Below are 21433 nucleotides of genomic sequence, written 5' to 3' on the forward strand. Positions count from 1 at the left end.
CGGGCAGATTAGTAACTGCAGTTATTAGGCTTATAAGATGTTTTAAGAGAAACGCTGCTGTCCATCCCTCGCCTCTTATAACACTCACGGGAAAGGTAGGAGTGGCCTATTCTATACTGAAACCACACGGCAATTGTGCACGCTCTTCTGTATTTGCTGGAACATGGACGAAGCCAGGATCCATTTGGAGAGCATCCGTCACAGGTCTAGTTCTTTATACCATGGATTAATTCACATTTCCGAGGTTTGAGTTTTAAATTTTATTCTCAGGATCATTTTCGGGTAATAAAATAAAAGAAGTTGTTTCTCAAAATAAATATTATTTCAACATTCCGTATAGCCTAATTAATGTACAAATGTAGGCGGCTGCGTCAACGAAAATAATATTTACAGAGATTTTATACAAACTAAAATGAGTCGCACTGCCCACCACGTGGGCTGGTACTACAAATATGATATAATCGTAACCCTTCCAGCACAAGTTCACTAAATACGTACCAACCGTTATAAAACAACTCGCTTACTCCACAGCTTGATTGGTATAACATGGCGACAATAATAAAATCACCGTTAAAGAAAATTGGGCTAATAAAATAATGAAAATAAATTGAGAACATTGAGAAAATCCCAACAGTGGACTTTGTATAAATATTATATAATCAATAATACAACATAAGTATAATTAAAATATTTAAATATTTCACTAAAACTTCAATAATAATTAGAGCTATAATTGAAACACAGGCAAGTGTGTCACGTCACCAAGATATGGAGTAAGTTGACCTAATATAAAACGATATGAGAACAACAATAATTATAATATGAATATTTAAAATACATCGAACATCACAAAGGAATGGAAATGTGTTAATGATAATTACATTATACATAAAACTAAATCTATTGTTTAATGTAATGCGGGAAACTAACAGTATGCTCTGTGAAATAATAAGCAAACCTCACCTCCACAGGCAGTTCCAACATTTTTTGTTTTTTTTTTTCGAAAACAATTCAAGTATTTCATTGGTTCACCAACTAGCCTACTTTAATAACGCTATCCGTATCTAGATCGCTAGCGTCAAACTAAGCTTCAGGGTTCTAAAACTATGCAACGACCGAATATTTTTTGAGCGTCGGAATCCGCCGTTATGGTGATTAATTAGTGAATAGAGATCCAATTGAGTCGAAAATGTCCTTTCAGAGGACCTTGCTGAGATACGGTACTATAGACATGTCATTAATAAATTGAAGTAATATTTACAAATCTGAACACAACAATTTGTTGGATTAAAGATTATGGAGATGTGGCGACCTCTGTAGTCATCGTGCGCGGTGCTAGCAGGGGACAGTTGACAGGTGTCAGGTGACAGCTGACAGGCGGTGATCAGATGGCGAGCGCCGCGGAGCGCTTGTCCCTGTTCTTGGCGCGAGCCACGGTGCGAGCCTTGTCTGCCGCGTTGTTCTGTAGATGCTGGAATGTATAGAAGATTATATTAATATACTTGCTTCAATGTAAATCACTACTGGGTAATAATTACGTCGCTTTGTTGTAGTGTTGTGTAGTTAGTAGTAGTAATTATTCGAGTGGTGAATTTGGTCGTTGATTCGGATGAGTTTGTTTCAATTCTCCTGAAGTGGACTGAGCAGCTAGCCTGTTGGCTGTAGCGGCGGGCGGGCGCTGTACTCGGCCGCTGCGGGCGCGGCGGGCGCTGTACTCACTCGCTGCAGGCGCGGCAGGCGCGCGAGGCGGGCGGCGCGCGCGGCGGGCGCGGGCGGCAGGCCGAGCGCGGCGCGCAGGGCGGGCGCGTGCGGCGCGAGCGCGCGCAGGCCGGCGCCGAGCGCGGCGGCGAGCGCGCCGTACGCCGCCCGCGCCGCCCAGCCCTCCGCGCGGACGCTCTCGCCGCCGCCCACGTGCACCTCCATCTCCGGCGTCCACCGCTCCTGTAACCACACCACTTCTTCAGCATCTCCCCCTCCTCGTTCGACCTTCAGTATAGCACCACGTTCCGACGTATCTACGATCGCCGAGTATCTGCGGGAGAATATCTTGGTGACGCCACGCAAATGATCGATAACTACGTTGATGGATCACTGCGAAACGTTCACATTCAATGTCTGTTCAATGATAAGCGCGCCGATCTTCAGTCGACCGCGGCGTAAGATCGGCAACACCGAATTCATACTTTTTTTTGGGTAATGCCTCATATCCTATTAACGATTTACATTGTCCATTCACATCTGTAAATATTCATGTAGTTGAAAATACGACTGAAAACACGTCTAATGTGACAACTAAATATAAGTCGTCAATCTTACCGAAAGCACAAATATAGTATTATATACTAGTCATTATCACATCATCTTGAACAAACAAGTGATTAAACGAGAGACGTTTAATCACTTGTTTTGAAGACCAATTAAACGATGCCAAACTCGATGGGGTTGCTTAGTTTAATTACGGAGTTCCTATGGCCATGTTCCGAGTCCATCATCAGACCCTGGTTATCATCTAGTATCAAAGTATTCGTCAAGACGAATTAAACGAGCCCAAACTCGATGGGATTGCATCGTTTAATTACGGAGTTCCTATGGCCACCTTGCAACTCCATCATCAGACCCTGATTACCATCTAGTAACAAAGTACTCGTCAAGACGAATTAAACGAGCCCATACTCGATGGGGTTGCGTCGTTTAATTACGTAGTTTCTATGGCCACCTTGCAGCTCCATCATCAGACCCTGGTTACCATCTAGTATCAAAGTACTCGTCAAGACGAGTTAAACGAGCCCAATCTCGGTGGGGTTGCGTCATTTAATTACGGAGTTCCTATGGCCACCTTGCAACTCCATCATCAGACTCTGGTTACCATCTAGTATCAAAGTACTCGTCAAGACGAATTAAACGAGCCCAAACTCGATGGGGTTGCGTCGTTTATTTACAAAGTTCCTATGGCCACTTTCCAGCTCTATTATCAGACCCTGATTACTATCTAGTATCAAAATACTCGTCAAGACGAGTTAAACGAGCCCAGTCTCGATGTGGTTGCGTCGTTTAATTACGGAGTTCCTATGGCCACCTTGCAACTTCATCATCAGATCCTGGTTACCATTTAGTATCAAAGTACTCGTCAAGACGAATTAAACGAGCCCAAACTCGATGAGATTGCGTTGTTTGATTACGGAGTTCCTATGGCCACCTTGCAACTCCATCATCAGACCCTGATTACCATCTAGTAACAAAGTACTCGTCAAGACGAATTAAACGAGCCCATACTCGATGGGGTTGCGTCGTTTAATTACGTAGTTTCTATGGCCACCTTGCAGCTCCATCATCAGACCCTGGTTACCATCTAGTATCAAAGTACTCGTCAAGACGAGTTAAACGAGCCCAATCTCGGTGGGGTTGCGTCATTTAATTACGGAGTTCCTATGGCCACCTTGCAACTCCATCATCAGACTCTGGTTACCATCTAGTATCAAAGTACTCGTCAAGACGAATTAAACGAGCCCAAACTCGATGGGGTTGCGTCGTTTATTTACAAAGTTCCTATGGCCACTTTCCAGCTCTATTATCAGACCCTGATTACTATCTAGTATCAAAATACTCGTCAAGACGAGTTAAACGAGCCCAGTCTCGATGTGGTTGCGTCGTTTAATTACGGAGTTCCTATGGCCACCTTGCAACTTCATCATCAGATCCTGGTTACCATTTAGTATCAAAGTACTCGTCAAGACGAATTAAACGAGCCCAAACTCGATGAGATTGCGTTGTTTGATTACGGAGTTCCTATGGCCACCTTGCAACTCCATCATCAGACCCTGATTACCATCTAGTAACAAAGTACTCGTCAAGACGAATTAAACGAGCCCATACTCGATGGGGTTGCGTCGTTTAATTACGTAGTTTCTATGGCCACCTTGCAGCTCCATCATCAGACCCTGGTTACCATCTAGTAACAAAGTACTCGTCAAGACAAATTAAACGAGCCCATACTCGATGGGGTTGTGTCGTTTAATTACGTAGTTCCTATGGCCACCTTGCAGCTCCATCATCAGACCCTGGTTACCATCTAGTATCAAAGACTCGTCAAGACGAGTTAAACGAGCCCAATCTCGGTGGGGTTGCGTCATTTAATTACGGAGTTCCTATGGCCACCTTGCAACTCCATCATCAGACTCTGGTTACCATCTAGTATCAAAGTACTCGTCAAGAGACGAATTAAATGAGCTCCATCATCGACCCTGGTTACCATCTAGGACTCGTGCGCCCAATCTCGTTTATTTAATTACGGAAACCTTGCAACTCCATCATCCTCTGGCCATCTAGTATCAAAGTTCGTCAAGACGAATTCTCGATGGGGTTGCGTCGTTTATCAAAGTTCCTATGGCCACTTTCCAGCTCTATTATCAGACCCTGATTACTATCTAGTATCAAAATACTCGTCAAGACGAGTTAAACGAGCCCAGTCTCGATGTGGTTGCGTCGTTTAATTACGGAGTTCCTATGGCCACCTTGCAACTTCATCATCAGATCCTGGTTACCATTTAGTATCAAAGATACGTTGTTTGATTCGTCAAGACGAATTAAACGAGCCACCTTGCAACCCTGGTTACCATCTAGTATCGATCAAGACGAGTTGCCCAATCTCGGTGGGGTTGCGTCATTTAATTACGGAGTTCCTATGGCCACCTTGCAACTCCATCATCAGACTCTGGTTACCATCTAGTATCAAAGTACTCGTCAAGACGAATTAAATGAGCCCAAACTCGATGGGGTTGCGTCGTTTATTTACAAAGTTCCTATGGCCACTTTCCAGCTCTATTATCAGACCCTGATTACTATCTAGTATCAAAATACTCGTCAAGACGAGTTAAACGAGCCCAGTCTCGATGTGGTTGCGTCGTTTAATTACGGAGTTCCTATGGCCACCTTGCAACTACATCATCAGACACTGGTTACCATGTAGTATCAAAGTACTCGTCAAGACGAATTAAACGAGCCCAAACTCGATGAGATTGCGTTGTTTGATTACGGAGTTCCTATGGTCACCTTGCAACTCCATCATCAGACTCTGGTTACCATCTAGTATCAAAGTACTTGTCAAGACGAATTAAACGAGCCCAAACTTGATGAGATTGCGTTGTTATATTACGGAGTTCCTATGGCCACCTTACAACTCCATCATCAGACCCTGATTACTGTCTAGTATCAAAATACTAGTCAAAACGAGTTAAACGAGCCCAAACTCGATGGGGTTGCATCGTTTAATTACGGAATTTCTACGGCCATCTTTCAGGTCCATTATCAGACCCTGGTTACCATCTAGTATCAAAGTACTCATTAAGACGAATTAAACGTGCCCAAACTCGATGAGGTTGCGTCGTTTAATTACGGAGTTCCTATGGCCACCTTCCAGCTACATCAAATCCTGGTTACCATTTAGTATAGAAATACTTGTCAAGACGAATCAAATGAGCCCAAACTCACTGTGGTTGCATAGTTTAATTACGAAGTTCCTATGTCATAATTATATTGCATTGACATCTGATTTGTACTTTGTCAGAGTCCAGTTAGAATAAGCTAGGTCACAATTAAAATCGAAAAACAGAAATACACGTAGTCGCTTATTAATCACAATAACATGTCAACACAACGTAGGTAGATCTCTAGCCGCAGGGTTGCCATTAAATTAATTGTTACTCAAATGTTACTTTTTTTTCTTCAAACCTATAGAACTCTTCATTTTACTCAAACACAAATTTGTGTCAATTTCTCTACATTTTGCCATGTAACCAAAAAGAGAATGACAAAAAATATTATACTAATTATATAACACTGTCCGATTTACAGATACCACAAATGTAAAATAAATAAATAAAATATAATAAATAAATAAAATATAATAAATAAATAAAATATAAGCAAACTTCTCCAAAGCTTTTTGATATATTTTCAAACATTTTACCAAGGTTTTTTGTTTCGCGAATAATTTATTTTTACCCTTCCATAATTGCGACAAAAATACCCAATCTGGCAACGCTGTATCTAGAAATTTCGGTTGAATGGGTAAAACAGATTTAATAAACAGAAACAGCGCCAATTGTGAAATGATGTGTACAAACTTGCAGCACGACCGCGTTAACTAAACAATGATAATTAGATCGAAGCACAATAGTTTCCTGGTAGAAATAAAACAATTTTTGAATTTTAATATAACTAATGAGTTTTGGTTTAAGAATCTATTTTATTCATTTTTACGTTTTTAGGAATTTTAATAATAAAAGTATACATATTTTATAAATGATTTTGTTTGTTTTCTAAGACTTACGGAAGCATTAATAGTAAATCGCGACTAGTATCGCCATCTATTAAACATTTTTTCGCTCCACCAATTTTTTCTTTGTCATCGTGTCCCCCTGCCGAAAGATACGCGACTAAACACATTCAGTGTATCGTCGGTACCATTAATCGTTCGTCGAGTATGGTAAGGAGGAAAACGTGCATTAGGTCATTGCCTATAATCCGTCAACCTAACAGGCACGAGGGTTAATTTTTTTTCAGTGAATAACTAGTATACCGCGCTATAACGGTATACGCTGGCGGGGCACCAGTGAAGGGCGATCGATGAAAATTAAACTAGGCCAGTTAGCCCATCATAATGAATTTATCAGGAATTAAACATGACAGTTTCCAGGGGGAACCGCATGGAGGTTGAGTTGGTTAGGTATACTGCTAGCAACGAGATTGTCAGTGTCCGTTACTAAGAACCCCTTTCCCCGCGTGCACACACTAGCATGGCCAGCGTACCTCGAAGTACTTGAGCACGTCGCGGAAGGTGGCGCGCTGCAGCTTGCGGTGGCGCTTGGCGCGGTACTTGTGTGAGTCGCGCGCCAGCTCCTCGAGGCGCGGCCGCAGCTGCGCGCCCAGCTCGTCCGCAGCACCCTCCTCGCCCTCCCCCTCCTCCTCCTCATCGCCGTGCACGTGCTCGTGGGCGATGGCCAGCGCGCCGCCCGCCGCCAGCCGGACCTGGTCAGATATCATTCGGAATAAGGCCCACCTGAGTTATAATTCAATCGCCTGTCTAAACATGCTTAGCAGTCTAATAATGAAATCTTTGTGATATAGCTTAGTTGTAGGAATGGATAAAATGACCACTTCCTTTCCATCAAATGGCTTGTCTCAATTAAAAGTTACACATTGTAAATTTTATTCTTTATTTTGTATTTTTTTTTTTATTTTCGAATGTGCTAATTTGTGACATTCTATCTTTGCTATTTCATATGGGTGATGGGATGCTATTTATTTTAATTATTTTTATAATTATTCTTTAATTATTTTTATATCTCCAAAGTGTTATTATTATGGCAATAGTTGCTAATTCAATGTTGGTAACTGAGCATAAAACCCTTGTTGTAGCAAAAGTCCATAAGGCTACAGTAATAGATTACATATACACTTACAGGTCATTTGACATTTAACACTATGATATTCACCATATCAGTCTTTAGCTCTTCACTGCTGAATATAAGCCGCCTCCTTGGGGGGTTTTGCCAGTAGTTGCCACACTTGGCAAGAGTGATACTGTTGCCCATCCTTCGTCCTCCCTTAGTCGTCTTTTACAACACCTATCGTAAAGGAAGGTGTGGCATGATATTAAAAGTATAAAAAAGAAATTCACCTCCAAGCTGTGTGCCTCGAGCAGCTCTGCGAGTTTGGCGAAGGAGGGCGGCTGGTTGTGCAGCAGCGCGTCCGCGTGTTCGGGCGGCAGCAGCGTCAGCAGCAGCGCCCAGCCGTCCACGGCCGCCGCGTGCCACTGGCCCTCCTCCACTACAGTGCCCGACACTTTCACCGTACCGTCGCCCTGCACCAAAACATATTACGTAAACTTTAATACACTTGAAACTAGTTTTGTTGTAAAACAATAATATGTTAATGCTCATAGTAACAAATAATTATCAACTTACAACAAATCATGAACAGCAATTTTCAATAATAGTAATATATATTTCCACTCAGGGTTTGCTGGAAGAGAACTCTGTAAGAGTTAAGCTCGCCTGTTGCTACATCTTCATTTAATATAAATTATATGAATGTAATTGTTGTGTACAATAAAGTATAAATAAATAAATAAAATATATGTCTACTCCTATCCATCCAAAGGTTGTCTGGAGGAGATTGTTTTTAGCTATAAGGCAACCCATTACTTTTTATTGTTAATAATGGGGATCTAATAGTTCTATTGCTAACAGTATACTCTATTAGAATGACCTCTCACGCAGTTCCCCCTGGAAACCATCTTGGTTAATCATTGTGGAATTTGTCACAATGTACTAGATCAGTTAGCCTTCATTGTTATCTAGCATCCCTCTTGGAACTCCGCTAGTGTATACTGACAGTGTAGGCGAGGTGACCATTCCATTATCATTCATTAAAAAAAATTCATCCGTTAGTAAAAGGTAAGACTATAAAAAACCTATTGTATCTATCCAAGCAAATTACAAAAAATCGTATCAGCAGTAAAAAAAAGTTGTATCATATGCAGAAATCTGCAACCAGAGGGAGACTTTGTATAAAAGTCGATTACTTGGGTACCTCTGTTTCATTCGTGTTTCAATCGTGAAGCAGTTGTATTTGCATGGCTGTGTTTCGGTTTGAAGAGTGGGATATGGCGTGAATTTACAGGGTACAGAGGAATAACACCTGAGTCCACAGGAATGGCAACGCATGGGGGTATCATGGACGAAACAGTATACTCAGTTATGTCCATGGTACTGCTCATGCCTATACGCGACGGTTACCACTTTCTATCAGGTGGACCTTCAGCTTGTTTGCCATTCTAAGTTGTATAAAAAAAAAAACTATTTTTTAATCATTTAAAAAAGGTAAACAGTTAAATTTTCAAGGCTCACCTTGAGATAGCTGCCGCTGAATATAGTCTCGAACATTCGCATCACTTCCAATATCTCAGTGAGGTCCTCTTCAAGTAAATAACAAAGCACCGCGAGGGATGAGCAGCACTGCAAAATAAAATATGAATATTTTAATGTGTATTTGAGAAATCGGTGGTTACACAGTAAGAATACAATAGAAATATCACTACAGACTAATAATAACAGTCATAGAGTATGTATATAATGTGTTTCACTCTTGTCTATGATGTGTGGTCCTGGTATAGAATGGGCCACTTCTTCCTATCTCGTAGGTGTCGTAAGAGGTACCTAAGGAAGGTTATTAGTCGAGGGATAAGCAGCAGCGTCCCTTTTAAACCATCACCAAAACTCGCAGAGCTGCTCGAGGCACACAGCTTGGAGGTGAATTTCTTTTTTATACTTTTAATATCATGCCACACCTTCCTTTCCCATGGGTGTCGTAAGAAACGACTAAGGGAGGGCGAGGGATGGGCAACTGTTGTCCATCCCTCGCCCTTCTTTTAGTGGCTAAGCGCGGAAAATAGAGTCCCATTTACATTACATTCCTCTTAAAATATCTGCAAAACCTAACTGCGGTTGCCAGCTCGCCTGGCAAGCATTGCAACTAGTGGCAAAGTCCCTCTTGTGGGGAAAGCTATGTTTAGCAGTAAATACTTAACAGCTGTTCTGATAATAATGATGTCTTCTTTCCAAACCCAGGTGTAGTAAAAAAAACTAGTAATATATAATAAAATAAATAGTCCTAACTGTCTGTCTAGCACAGAAATACATGTTTAAAGTCATCACTTTTCAGGGATAGACATGTATCCGGTATTTCCATTTTTATATATATTTCTGACTCTTAATGAAATTTGACGAACTTTTTTGTTTATAGAAATGTTATAAAGAACAAAAATGACCAGTGTTGTATTTCTTAAAAAAAAAAAAAAAAAACTATTTATAAATGTGTGTTACCTCTGTGCGAGTATCGAGCGAGGCGGATTTGTCTATGGCGGTGGCGGCAAGAGCTGGTCGTACTTCCTGCGTGAACTCTTCTGTTCCTTCATCACCGATCTGTATAATAAATAATTATTTAAATCAATATTATGTTACGGGGGCAAAGTAACTTAGGAAAGGGACCAGTGATCTCATTTGTAGCAACATAACAAAACAAAAATTTGATAATTGATTTGAAAAAAAAAAATTACATGAATTAGTTCACTTGATAAAATAATTTTTAGATCGTTTTTTTTTATACAACTTAGAATCGCAAGCAAATTGACGGCCCACCTGATAGAAAGTGGTAACCGTCGCCTATAGACAGAGCAGTACCATGGACATAACAGAGTATACTGTTTCGCCCATGATACCCCCCATGCGTTGCCATTCCTGAGGATTCAGGTGTTATTTCTCTGTACCCTGTAAATTTACGCCATATCCCACCCTTCAAACCGAAATACAGCCATGCAAACACAACTGCTTCACGGTAGAAACACGAATAGGACAGCGGTACCTAAGCAATCGACTTTAGTACAAAGTCTCCCCTCTGGTGAGATCGTATTTGCGCGAAATTACAAAATATGCTTATTGATGTTTATTACATTGAATAAAGGTTTCAAAATAAACATTTTAATTTTATTTTATCACTCATTTCACTACTGCACTTGTGTTCGATTTACAATACACTTGAGTATGCATATGCATTAATGTTTTCGAAATAGATTGGATTGGATTACATTACTCATTTCACTGTTGTAGTCAAGCCCAGTTTATATTACCAAAACACGTATTCAAGTACGTTTTAGTGGAAGCACAGTGTGATAGTTCAATAGACTGTCGTAGATACTTACTAGTATTCTTTATTGCGATTGAAACGCTACTAAAGCATTAGTAGCTTAACGGAAAAGTTTTTTTTTTTTAATGAATGATAATAAAAGACTCTACCCGTGCTATCAGTATACACTGGTGGGGCACCAATGAAGGACAATAGGTGAGGATGAAGTCAGGTTGGTTGGTATATCGTGACGATTTTGCCAATAATTAATCACGATGGCTTACAGGGAGAACCGCGTGGAGGTAGATTTAACAGGGTTTTTAATGGATGATAATGGAATGGTAACCCCGTCTGCGCTAACGGTATACACTGGTGGGGCACCAGTGAGGGATAACAGGTGAGAATGAAAAGGCAGGTCAGTCAGCCCATTGTGATGAATACACTTGGAATTCGGGACGATGGTGTCCAGGAAGGACCACGTTGACCTGACATTGCTAGAAATGGGTTTTTTTTTAATGGGTGATAGATGATATGATGATAGATGGGTGGAGGAATGGCAACCCCACCGGCGCTATCGGTATACACCGGCGGGGCATCAGTGAAGGATGATAGGTGAGGATGAAGCAGGTCAGCTAGCCCACCGTGATGAATTCAATTAGAAGCTAGCACCAGTCCCATGACTGGTAGTACGAATTACTAACAACCCCTCTCCCCCCTCGACTTGATAGGGGATTAATGCTCCCATTACTAATAATCCTTTTCCCTCAATGAAAAGAGATGTAATGTGGGATTAGTAGGCTCTGACCTGCAGCGCCAGGAGTGGCGCGATGGCGGCGGCGGCGCGGCGTTCGGCATCGCGGCCGCGGCGGACAGCGCGCGCGACGTGGTCGGCAAGCGTGGCGCGCTGGTTGCCGAGCAGCGGCGCTAGGTAGCGGCGCTGCAGCGCACCGCGCAGCGCCACTAAAGCAGATGCGCGGGCGGCGTTCGACCGGGCGCTCAGGGCATCGATTGTCTCCAACACTTTCTCCTCCAGTTTCTCTTGGATCTCGCTCTCTGTAGATTAATACAAATAATAAAAAATTTAACCAGAGGGAGACTTTGTACAAAAGTCGATTGCATGGGTACCTCTGTCCCATTCGTGTTTCAACCGTGAAGCAGTTGTGTTTGCATAGCTGTGTTTCGGTTTGAAGGGTGGGATATGGCGTGAATTTACAGGGTACAGAGGAATAACATCTGAGTCCTCAGGAATGGCAACGCAGGGGGGGTATCATGAGCGAAACGGTGTGCTCTGTTATGTTCATGGTGCTGCTCATGTCTATAGGCGACGGTTACCACTTTCCATCAGGTGGGCCGTCAGCTTGTTTGCCATTCTAAGTTGTATAAAAAAAAAAAAAATTTAATTCATTTATTTATACAAAGAAACGTTTGACATCAAAGACTTCAGTCTCACATGTGTATGAGTAAATTCTCAAGTATTTATATCAAATAAGATTATGAAATGATGGACTGCTGATCTTACATATTGTTAATGTATACCCTAACATCCATTATCATCATATCTGCCTTTAAACGTCCACTGCTGAACACGAGCCTCCATCTTGGAGGGTTTTGCCAGTGGTTGCCACACTTGACAAACGGATTGGCAATCGTAATTAGGTTTTAGAGATGTTTTAAGAGGGACGCTGCTGCCTATCTCTCGCCCTCGGATTTGTTTTCGTAATCACAACTTCCAACAAATTTAGGCAGAAACAATAGTAAATGAATCAATGTGATACAACTTTTTTACACGACAAATAAACAATAAATATATATTTACACTTTATTACAAAGTAAGAATTACATTAAATAATTAATTTATAGTGCTATTAAATACTGTAAACATAACTAATTAGCTTTCATAATAAGGATCTGAGCGAGAAACTTGATCATTATTTATATCATTTTGAAACATGGATTTTATTCGCGAAGTGGCATGAGAGGCGTTTGAATTAATTCAATGACCTTCTAACAAGATTTATCGGACTATCGTGGAAACAGGGTCACGTTGCACGTTACGCGAACACTTATTATGTGTAGCCTATCAGCTATTACATCACATACGTTCATTACCTGCACGATTATGTAGTACATGTAAATAATGTCGACATTGCTTGATAAGAATCAGCTGATTTGCTACATAAAGATAGATAGATAGATACTCTTTATTGTTTCGTACAAAAGATTACAATAGTAAACTTATTATAAATATAAACAATTACAAGAAATAATCACAATGAGAAAACAATAGGCGACCGAAAAAATAGAGAACCGATAGGATAGAAAGGTTCTTGACTGGTGGCCCCGTACAGACAAAAGCAATGTAGGACGACCCTCGAACTAAATGGAGCGGCGACCGCAAAGTGACCGTTGCTTATGGCAGTCTATGGGGGAGGCAAATGTTCAGCAGTCGATAGATAACGAGTGATATGATGACTAATCAATATTACATAGATGGTAAGTTCCAAGAATATTATGTATTTGATGTAGGTATGGCACTGAATTTACAGGGTACAGAGAAATAACAGTCGAGTCTTCAGGAATGGCAACGCAAGGGGTGTATCATGGGCGAAACAGTATACTATGTTATGTCCATAGTATGTTCATGTTTAGGCGACGGTAACCATTTCCCATCATCTTGTTTGCTATTCTAAGTTGCATAAAAAAAGAGATATATATATATATATATATATATATATATATATATATATATATATATATATATATATATAAAGCATGCCAACAAATAAAAACAATATGCAAATATCTACCTACTTGCTGGTTTTTATGACGACTATTTTAAGCCTATGTTAACAAAAAGCATACATTTAAGATCCATCCGTATTTAGATAATAAAAACATTAGTCATAATTCAAATTCTTAAAGGCATCCTGTTTGATACTATTTTTGTATACCCAGTATGGTTGTAGGTTCGGTCACCGCGCAATACAAATATTGTGTTCACGAATAATGTCTATTTGTTAAGTGTTATGTAGGTATATTTAATACTACAATCTCGGGGGGACAGGAATTATTAGTAATGGGATCTAATTTCCATTTACATTTCCATTACTAGCAATACACCTTATTAGATCGACTTCCACGCGGTTCCTCCTGGAAACTATGGTGGTAAATTCTAGTGGAATTCGTCACGATGGGCTAACTGACCTTTTCATTTTCACCTATCATCCCTCACTGGTGCCCCACCAGTGTATACCGAAAGCGCAGGCGGGGTTACCATTTCATTACCACTCTTTAAAAAAATACTACAATCTCAGGAGGAGAACAGATTGAATAAGGATGTTTTTTAATGGGCGATAATGGAATGGTAACCCTGTCTGCGCTGACAAGGCACCAGTGAGGTTAGAGTGGAGTAGGTCAGTTGGCCCGTCGTGACGAATTCAACAGTAAATCAATCACGATGGTTTCTAGGGGAAACCGCGTGGAGATCATCCTGATAAAGTATATTGCTAACAATGGGGGTTGTTAAACCCAATTACCAATAGTGTACCTGTGTATTTTTGTTATAATCTAATATCTATACTATAAGTAATTGTAAAAAAGCATATAATCGTAAATATTAAATACTAACAATCCCTTCTCCCTCCTAGTAATGGAGATTTTCTAAATGGATGACATTGGAATGGTAATCCCGCCTGCGCTAACGATATACGCTGGTGGGACACCAGTAAGGGATAAGTGAGAATGAAAATACAGGTCTGTTAATCTTTTCTGATGAATACACCTGGAATTCAGCACGATTGTTTCCAGGACCACGCGGAAGTAGACCTGATCCGGACTACCGGTTCCAATGGAACTGGTAGTCCGGATTTCTAACAATCCCTTCTCCCCTAGTAATGGGGTTGTAGTCCTGTCAAGTCGACCTCCTTGCAGTCCCCCCTGGAAATCATCGTGCTCAGTTCCAAATGAGTTCATCGCAATGGGCTAACTGATCTTTTCATCATTACCTATCATCTGTCACGAATGCCCCGCCACGGTATATATACCGTTAGCACATGCGGGGCGGGAATACTATTCCATTATCACCCATTAAAAAAAATACTACAATGTCTACTTAATTTAGGACTAGAATGTTCTGTGTAATATCGTCATAGTCGTAGAATACTGACGGATCTGACAAAGATTACATATATAGATCCGTCAGTATTCTACGACTATGAGGATATGCACAGAGATATTTATTTGTTTACACATCGAATTGACTGGTGTTGATAATAACTGTGGCGGATATTCCATCATTATCATGTGAGACTTAACACTATTGACCTGGCCACTACTAGACTTCGGTCGTCCTAGATAAAATAAATTAAAGGAAACATTACGACCTTGCTCGCGGAGAACCCGTTTTCTCGTCGATATCGCGAGAAATAAAAAAAAAAATTATGGTTTCAAGAGGAAGTTATGCGCTAAAAATGTCAAAGTTATAAGCATTGTTTTTAGAGACTCAGTGAATTTTTTTTAATGGGCGATAATGATATGGTAAACTTGATTATCCGAATCAAATAAAATCAGGGGTATTCCGTATAATCGAAAATCCGGATAATCTATTTCAAAGTCTAATCAAACAATACATAATAAAATTTTTGTATTTTTTTTATGTAAATGATTTACATATGTCCTTTAGACAATACGATATAATACTAATTACGAGCTATAAAGATATTGGACTACATAATACCTATTTACCCAATTAATAAATAATACGATTTCTAAATCGGTATATGGAATCGTGAAAAATAAGTCCGGATAATCGAATATTCGGATAATCGAGATTCTACTGTAGTTGAAACGATAAAGCATACAATCAAGTCGAAACGACTGCTAGATATTATGTAGGTATGTTTATTTCTGATATCAAGGTCACAGTCATCGTTATGAGTGTTATGAGTGGGTATGTTATTTGGTGGCAACAAACTTGACGGTTTGTGAATAATAAACATACACAACTGTAATATGTTTCAAAAAGAACTTAATGTGAACAAACGAATTATTGAGCCTACTATAAGACAGTCTACTTTATATACATACATAAAAGTAGAAATAAAAAATCAATTAATTTCATTTCAATTTGACTGAATATTTTGATTTTTTATTGATTTAATTTATTTATCATTAATTTATTTATTTAACACTTTATTGCACCAACATAACAGGATTTGTTGAACAATTTTCTATACGTATAGTGTAGTGTAAAAGGCGGTCTTATTGCTAAACAATCTCTTCCAGACCAACTGTACTTCTGTGATAATTTTAAATTTGTATTTTTTTTTATGGATTAAAATGGAATGATAACCTCGCCTGCGCTATCGGTATACGCTGGCGAGGCACCAGTGATAGATGATAGGCGAAGACGAAGGCAGGTCAGTTGGCCCATCGTGAAGAATTTGACAAGAATGAATCACGATGGCTAGCAGCGGGAACCGCATGGAGGTCGACCTGATAGGGTATATTGCAAGCAATGGGGCTGTTATTACCTATTACTAACAATCCCTTTCCCCCTATTGTTTTTGTTGTATTGTATCAACCGTTAACTGTCCACCTCTGAATATAACTTTCCCCATAATGGGGGGTTTTATCAGTAATTGCCACGCCTGGCAGGCGGGTTGACAACTGCAGTGAGACTTAGGTGATGTTTTATGGAGTGGTAACCCTGTCTGCGCTAACGGGATACGCTGGCGGAGCACCAGTGAAGGGTGATCGATGAGAATGAAAACAGGCCAGTTAGCCCATCATGATGAATTCATCAGGAATTAACCATGATAGTTTCCAGGGGGAACCACGAAAAGGTCGACCTGGTTGGGTATATTGCTAGCAATGGGATTTGTAGTCTCCATTACTAACAATCCCTATCCCCCTTAATGTTTTTGTTGTATTGTATCAGCTGTTAACTGTCCACTGCTGAATATAACTTTCCCCATAAAGGGGGGTTTTGTCAGTAGTTGCCACGCTTGGCAGGCGGGTTGACAACTGCAGTTACACTTTGGTGATGTTTTATGAGGGACGTTGCTGCCTATCCCTCCACAATAAGCTCTCTTAGTCGCCTCTAACGACACCCACGGGAAAAGAAAGGTTGGCCTATTCTATGCTGGTACTTAAACGGCTGACCTATGCGGTTAATTTTAAATAAACATAATTCATTTTTTATGCGACTTAACAAAGGTGGAGGTACTTTTTTTTTGTTGGGTGAAAATGGAATGGTAACCCCGTCTGCGCCAACGGGACACGCTGGCGGAGCACCAGTGAAGGGTGATCGATGAGAATGAAAACAGGCCAGTGAGCCCATCATGATGAATTCATCAGGAATTAACCATGATAGTTTCCAGGGGGAACCACGAAGAGGTCGACCTGGTACCAAATTGTAAATATGTAATTGTAATACCCAATATTCTAGCAATGGGATTTTTAGTCTCCATTACTAACAATCCCTTTCCCCCAGGTGGAGGTACTTAATAAGATTGGACTTTTTTATACCTAAAAACTCCATCATTTATAAACTGATTTGGATTTTTCTTTACCCAAAATTATATACTTACAGATTGGTCCCATAGAAATTTGATTAAAGCCAGTTCAGTATTTAAGTTTTTTAATCAAAACTGGTTTTTTCTACAATTGAAGTAGTTTTTTTTTTTGTGGAACACAATCTATGTAATAGCATTTTAATGATCAACTTAACGCTGTCAATAACTTCTTTGTTCAGAAATTAGTACAAGATAATAAATTGTCACAATGACCATAATATTGTTTAATGAATAAATTCTTTTATGCGCTAATTGGATGATTGACCGCTTAGTAACAATGCCCGCCGTGTGCTCCCGGCATAGAATTTTTTTTTATACCACTGAGGTGGCAAACAAGCATACGTCACCGTAGCCTATGAACGCCTGCAATACCAGAGGTATTACGCGCGCGTTGCCGACCCTGAAGAAACCTCTTTACCCCCCTTTTGAAGAACCCCATGCTGTAGTTTCTTGGGAAAACCTCGGCAGGGAGCTTATTCAATAACCTGAGTGTTAGGCCACGTCTTCCATTCCTGTGAATGTAGTAACAGGCGACTAAGGGGATTTAATGGTCCAGGGACAGGCAGTAGCATCCCTGTTAAAACATTACTAAAGCCTAACTACAGTTGCAAAACCGCCTGTCAAGCGTGGCAACTACTGGCAAAACTCTCCTAATGGGGGTTTTTTTAATGGGTGATATTGGAATGGTAACCCCACCCGCGCTAACGGTATACACCGACGGGGCATCAGTGAAGGATGATAGGTGCGGATGAAGCAGGTCAGTTAGCCCATCGTGACGAATTCAATAAGAATTGTTCACGATGGTTTTCAGGGGGAACCACGTGGAGGTCGACCTAATAGGGCATATTGCTAGCAATGGGGCTGTCAAACTGCATTGCTAACAATCCCTTTCCCCCATCTCCTAATTGGATAGGCTTATGTATTTCTATACCTATGTACTTCTTATCATCAATAAAAAGTTATGTATTAGTAATACATTGTCTATGGTTGCAGCAGGTAAATCTACGTATTGCGACAAAATTATTGATAAAATAATATAACGTGCATATTTCCACCTGCAATGCGCTTGACACGACTTCGATGTTAACGACCTGATCATACACGTGTATACAAAATGTAAACAATTATATCTAGTTATAATATAGTAAATATGTCACTAACTTTAATAAGTTACCTGTCTAATATAGGTAAGGTAATTATCCTAGTTAATTGGTCATAAGCGGGGTTATCATTACATTATTATCTATTAAAAAAATATAGATAACTAAAAGAAAGGGATCATTAGTAATGGTGATCTCATAGATCCATTGCTAGTAATGTACCCTTTTTTTTGATGGGTGAAAATGGTATGGTAACCCCGCCTGCGCTAACGGGATACGCCGGCGGAGCACCAGTGAAGGGTGATAGATGAGAATGAAAACAGGCCAGTTAGCCTATCATGATGAATTCATCATGAAGAATTAGGGATATGACAGCGAATTCTATACAGGGTACAGAGCAATAACACCAGAGTCCTCAGGAATTGCAACAAATGGGGGGTATAATGGGCAAAACAGTATACTTTGTTATGTACATGGTACTGCTCATGTCTATAGGCGACGGTTACCACTTTCCATCAGGTGGGCCGTCAGCTTGTTTGCCAAGTTGTATAAAAAAACTGTTAATGTCTGATATAATTACTTAACATCCAAAGTGGTTAACTTTATGAAAAGGTATATCAAAGAATGTGATTGTGTTTGTGATTCATATCAAAGAATGTGTTACAAGAAATAAGTAATTGTTTTGAAAAAAAAAAAAAAAAAAAAACAGTTTGAGACCATAAACAGGTCTGGATAATTCAAATTTAAACACATTTAGATTAAATAAACTAGTTAAAAACATTTTTCACTAGATCTGTATAGAAATTTATCAAATTGATTCAATAAAAAAAATTATGACATATGCAATAATTATTATATTACGGGACGATAATTTTCTGTAAAAATGTTGCAAAAAAAATATCATATTGTTTGTAAAGGTGAATATTATTTATGTCCAAATACTATATTGATTATTATATTTTAAGTATTGAACTGTAATATTTTGGAGGGAACATTAAAAAGTATCTATATAAATACCTACACTGTCCTATATCAAACAAACTTTACAAATTTGAAGAATAATTAAAAATATAGTATCATCATAAGTTCTCCATACCTGCGTCGTCATGGTTGCTCTTTAAATCGGATGCGCCTGATGTCTCTGACATATTATCTATGGTCATGTCTATTCCTGCATCTTCGTCTGAGGAATAGGGCTGCTCTGTTCTTCTATGCTCTAAAATAAAAATACATAGAAATCATGAGCATGTTTTTAGTGTTATATTTTGAAAAATAGGATAATTTTATCACTAGCACGATAAAACAAATCAGTGGTATGCAATACAGGGATATTGATTTACATTACTGCTAGGTTTTGATTATATGAATCAATAAAATGATTAATAACAGTAAAAATTTAAGTAGAATGATGAATTTTTGGATATTACATATTGCACTTAAGAAATATTTATTTTGTATTTATATATCCATACATTTATCTGATATTTCACTATTATTATAATAATGTTGAACTCAAATTGTTTATAAAGGTGCTGTGGGGCTAAACAAATATTGTTTACCTTTCATAAATTTACATATTACCTTCTTGAACATTAACATCATTATGAGAATTAATGTACCATATGTGCCAAGTATACCTACTTGTAAACAAATAGTGAATTATAAGTATGCTTAATACTTTATTTGTTGTTGCAATTTAGAAAAAATCATACTATCTAATAGTTGTATTCTACTTATTTATCTGAAAATTACATTAAAAAATATGTATTTTTTTTTATCAAATAATTATTTGTAATAACATTACAATTTACATGGAACAGGTGGTATGTTGTCTATTTTGTTAAGATATAGTATACTAATGTATTAATTTCATTCAAAACTGTTCAGCCATTTAACTATGATTGAATAAGAAATATTAAAATATCTTTAAAAGCTTCATATTTCACTATAATAATAACAATATTGTAAACAAGAAGCCTTCTAGATATGTACCTAAGTATATTAGCCACAGCAGGGTTAAATATTTGAATAATAAGTAATTAAGCACAACAAATATTGTTTAAAAAAACTCTATAATAATATGTGCTCTAATATGTACCATTTGGAACACTATATAAACAGGGAAAGGGAATTACATAATTTATCAGCAAACATCAAATCTCAAGGCCAAACAAAGCTTGTGTTAAATAATTATTGTATATATACATATAGACAATAATCAGTTTGGTTTTGTACATATGTCACACAAGTGAATAACCAGAATGATTATGCTAAGTCATTATACAAAGTAAAAAAATAGAATGGCACTGCGAGAGGTATGCAATTATGAAATCTCATAATGGTTGTTTCGAGAACTTTAATAGTGAATGCCATGCTTGAAGAATATGCCACGAGACGGGATTTCAACAATAAAAAAATCAAAGAAAACATGTTGTTTTAGAGTTGGCATGAGTACATAGTGACGGTAGCAAGTATCGATATACGTGGACATGTCAAACAATAAAGCTGCGGAAAGTCAGCGACCACAAGGTCGCCGCGTGATCTCATTCTTGGCAAATTCCAGGTGTGCGCGCCACATAAAATCAAGAGCAAAAGCACTAACTTATGACACAGGGACACTCACCGAATTTTCCTTTTCTTTTTCCTTTAGGCATTGTGTTGTTTTTTGTGGAGCTGGGCACGCAACTTACAATAAGCAAAAATCTAAATTATATTATTCACTAAGTATTTTCCTAAGTTTGTCACTTAATCAAGACGGAGAAAAGTTCAATATATCAGTTCTTATACTGTGATTTAGACACCGGATGCAACATAAAACTAAAATTTCAGAAAAACTTTTTAACATGTTTAACCGTGTAACATGCACACTCAACCTCGCTTTGCGCAATGCGCTGTCATTTTCAGAGTGAGTAGGGGGGTTATATACGCCATCTTGAATTGTAGTGTTACCATTGTTCAAATAATACTTTCTACTACTGCTTTCCGTTCTCAAGCGTCCATAAACTCATAATCATATCAGCTTTTTTTAATGAATAGTGAAATGGTAACTCCGCTTGTGCTATCTGTATATACTGA

General features: G+C 38.9%; 1 protein-coding gene across 1 annotated transcript; it reads right to left on the reverse strand.

The window, feature by feature from the left end:
- Window positions 1-300: 300 nt before the first annotated feature.
- LOC113523114 (interferon-related developmental regulator 1) lies at window positions 301-21272 on the reverse strand. Its single transcript, XM_052894431.1, has 9 exons — window positions 20982-21272; window positions 19455-19574; window positions 11489-11736; window positions 9885-9983; window positions 8910-9017; window positions 7679-7861; window positions 6808-7026; window positions 1720-1941; window positions 301-1471 (listed from the first exon to the last, which is right to left on the reverse strand). Exons 1-9 carry the CDS (start codon window positions 21010-21012, stop codon window positions 1385-1387), a joined length of 1317 nt encoding a protein of 438 aa, XP_052750391.1. The 5' UTR covers window positions 21013-21272; the 3' UTR covers window positions 301-1384.
- Window positions 21273-21433: the final 161 nt, after the last annotated feature.

The sequence above is a fragment of the Galleria mellonella genome, unplaced genomic scaffold (genome assembly GCF_026898425.1).
Source record: "Galleria mellonella isolate WM207_F2 unplaced genomic scaffold, CSIRO_AGI_GalMel_v1 utg213, whole genome shotgun sequence".
NCBI lineage: Eukaryota > Metazoa > Arthropoda > Insecta > Lepidoptera > Pyralidae > Galleria > Galleria mellonella.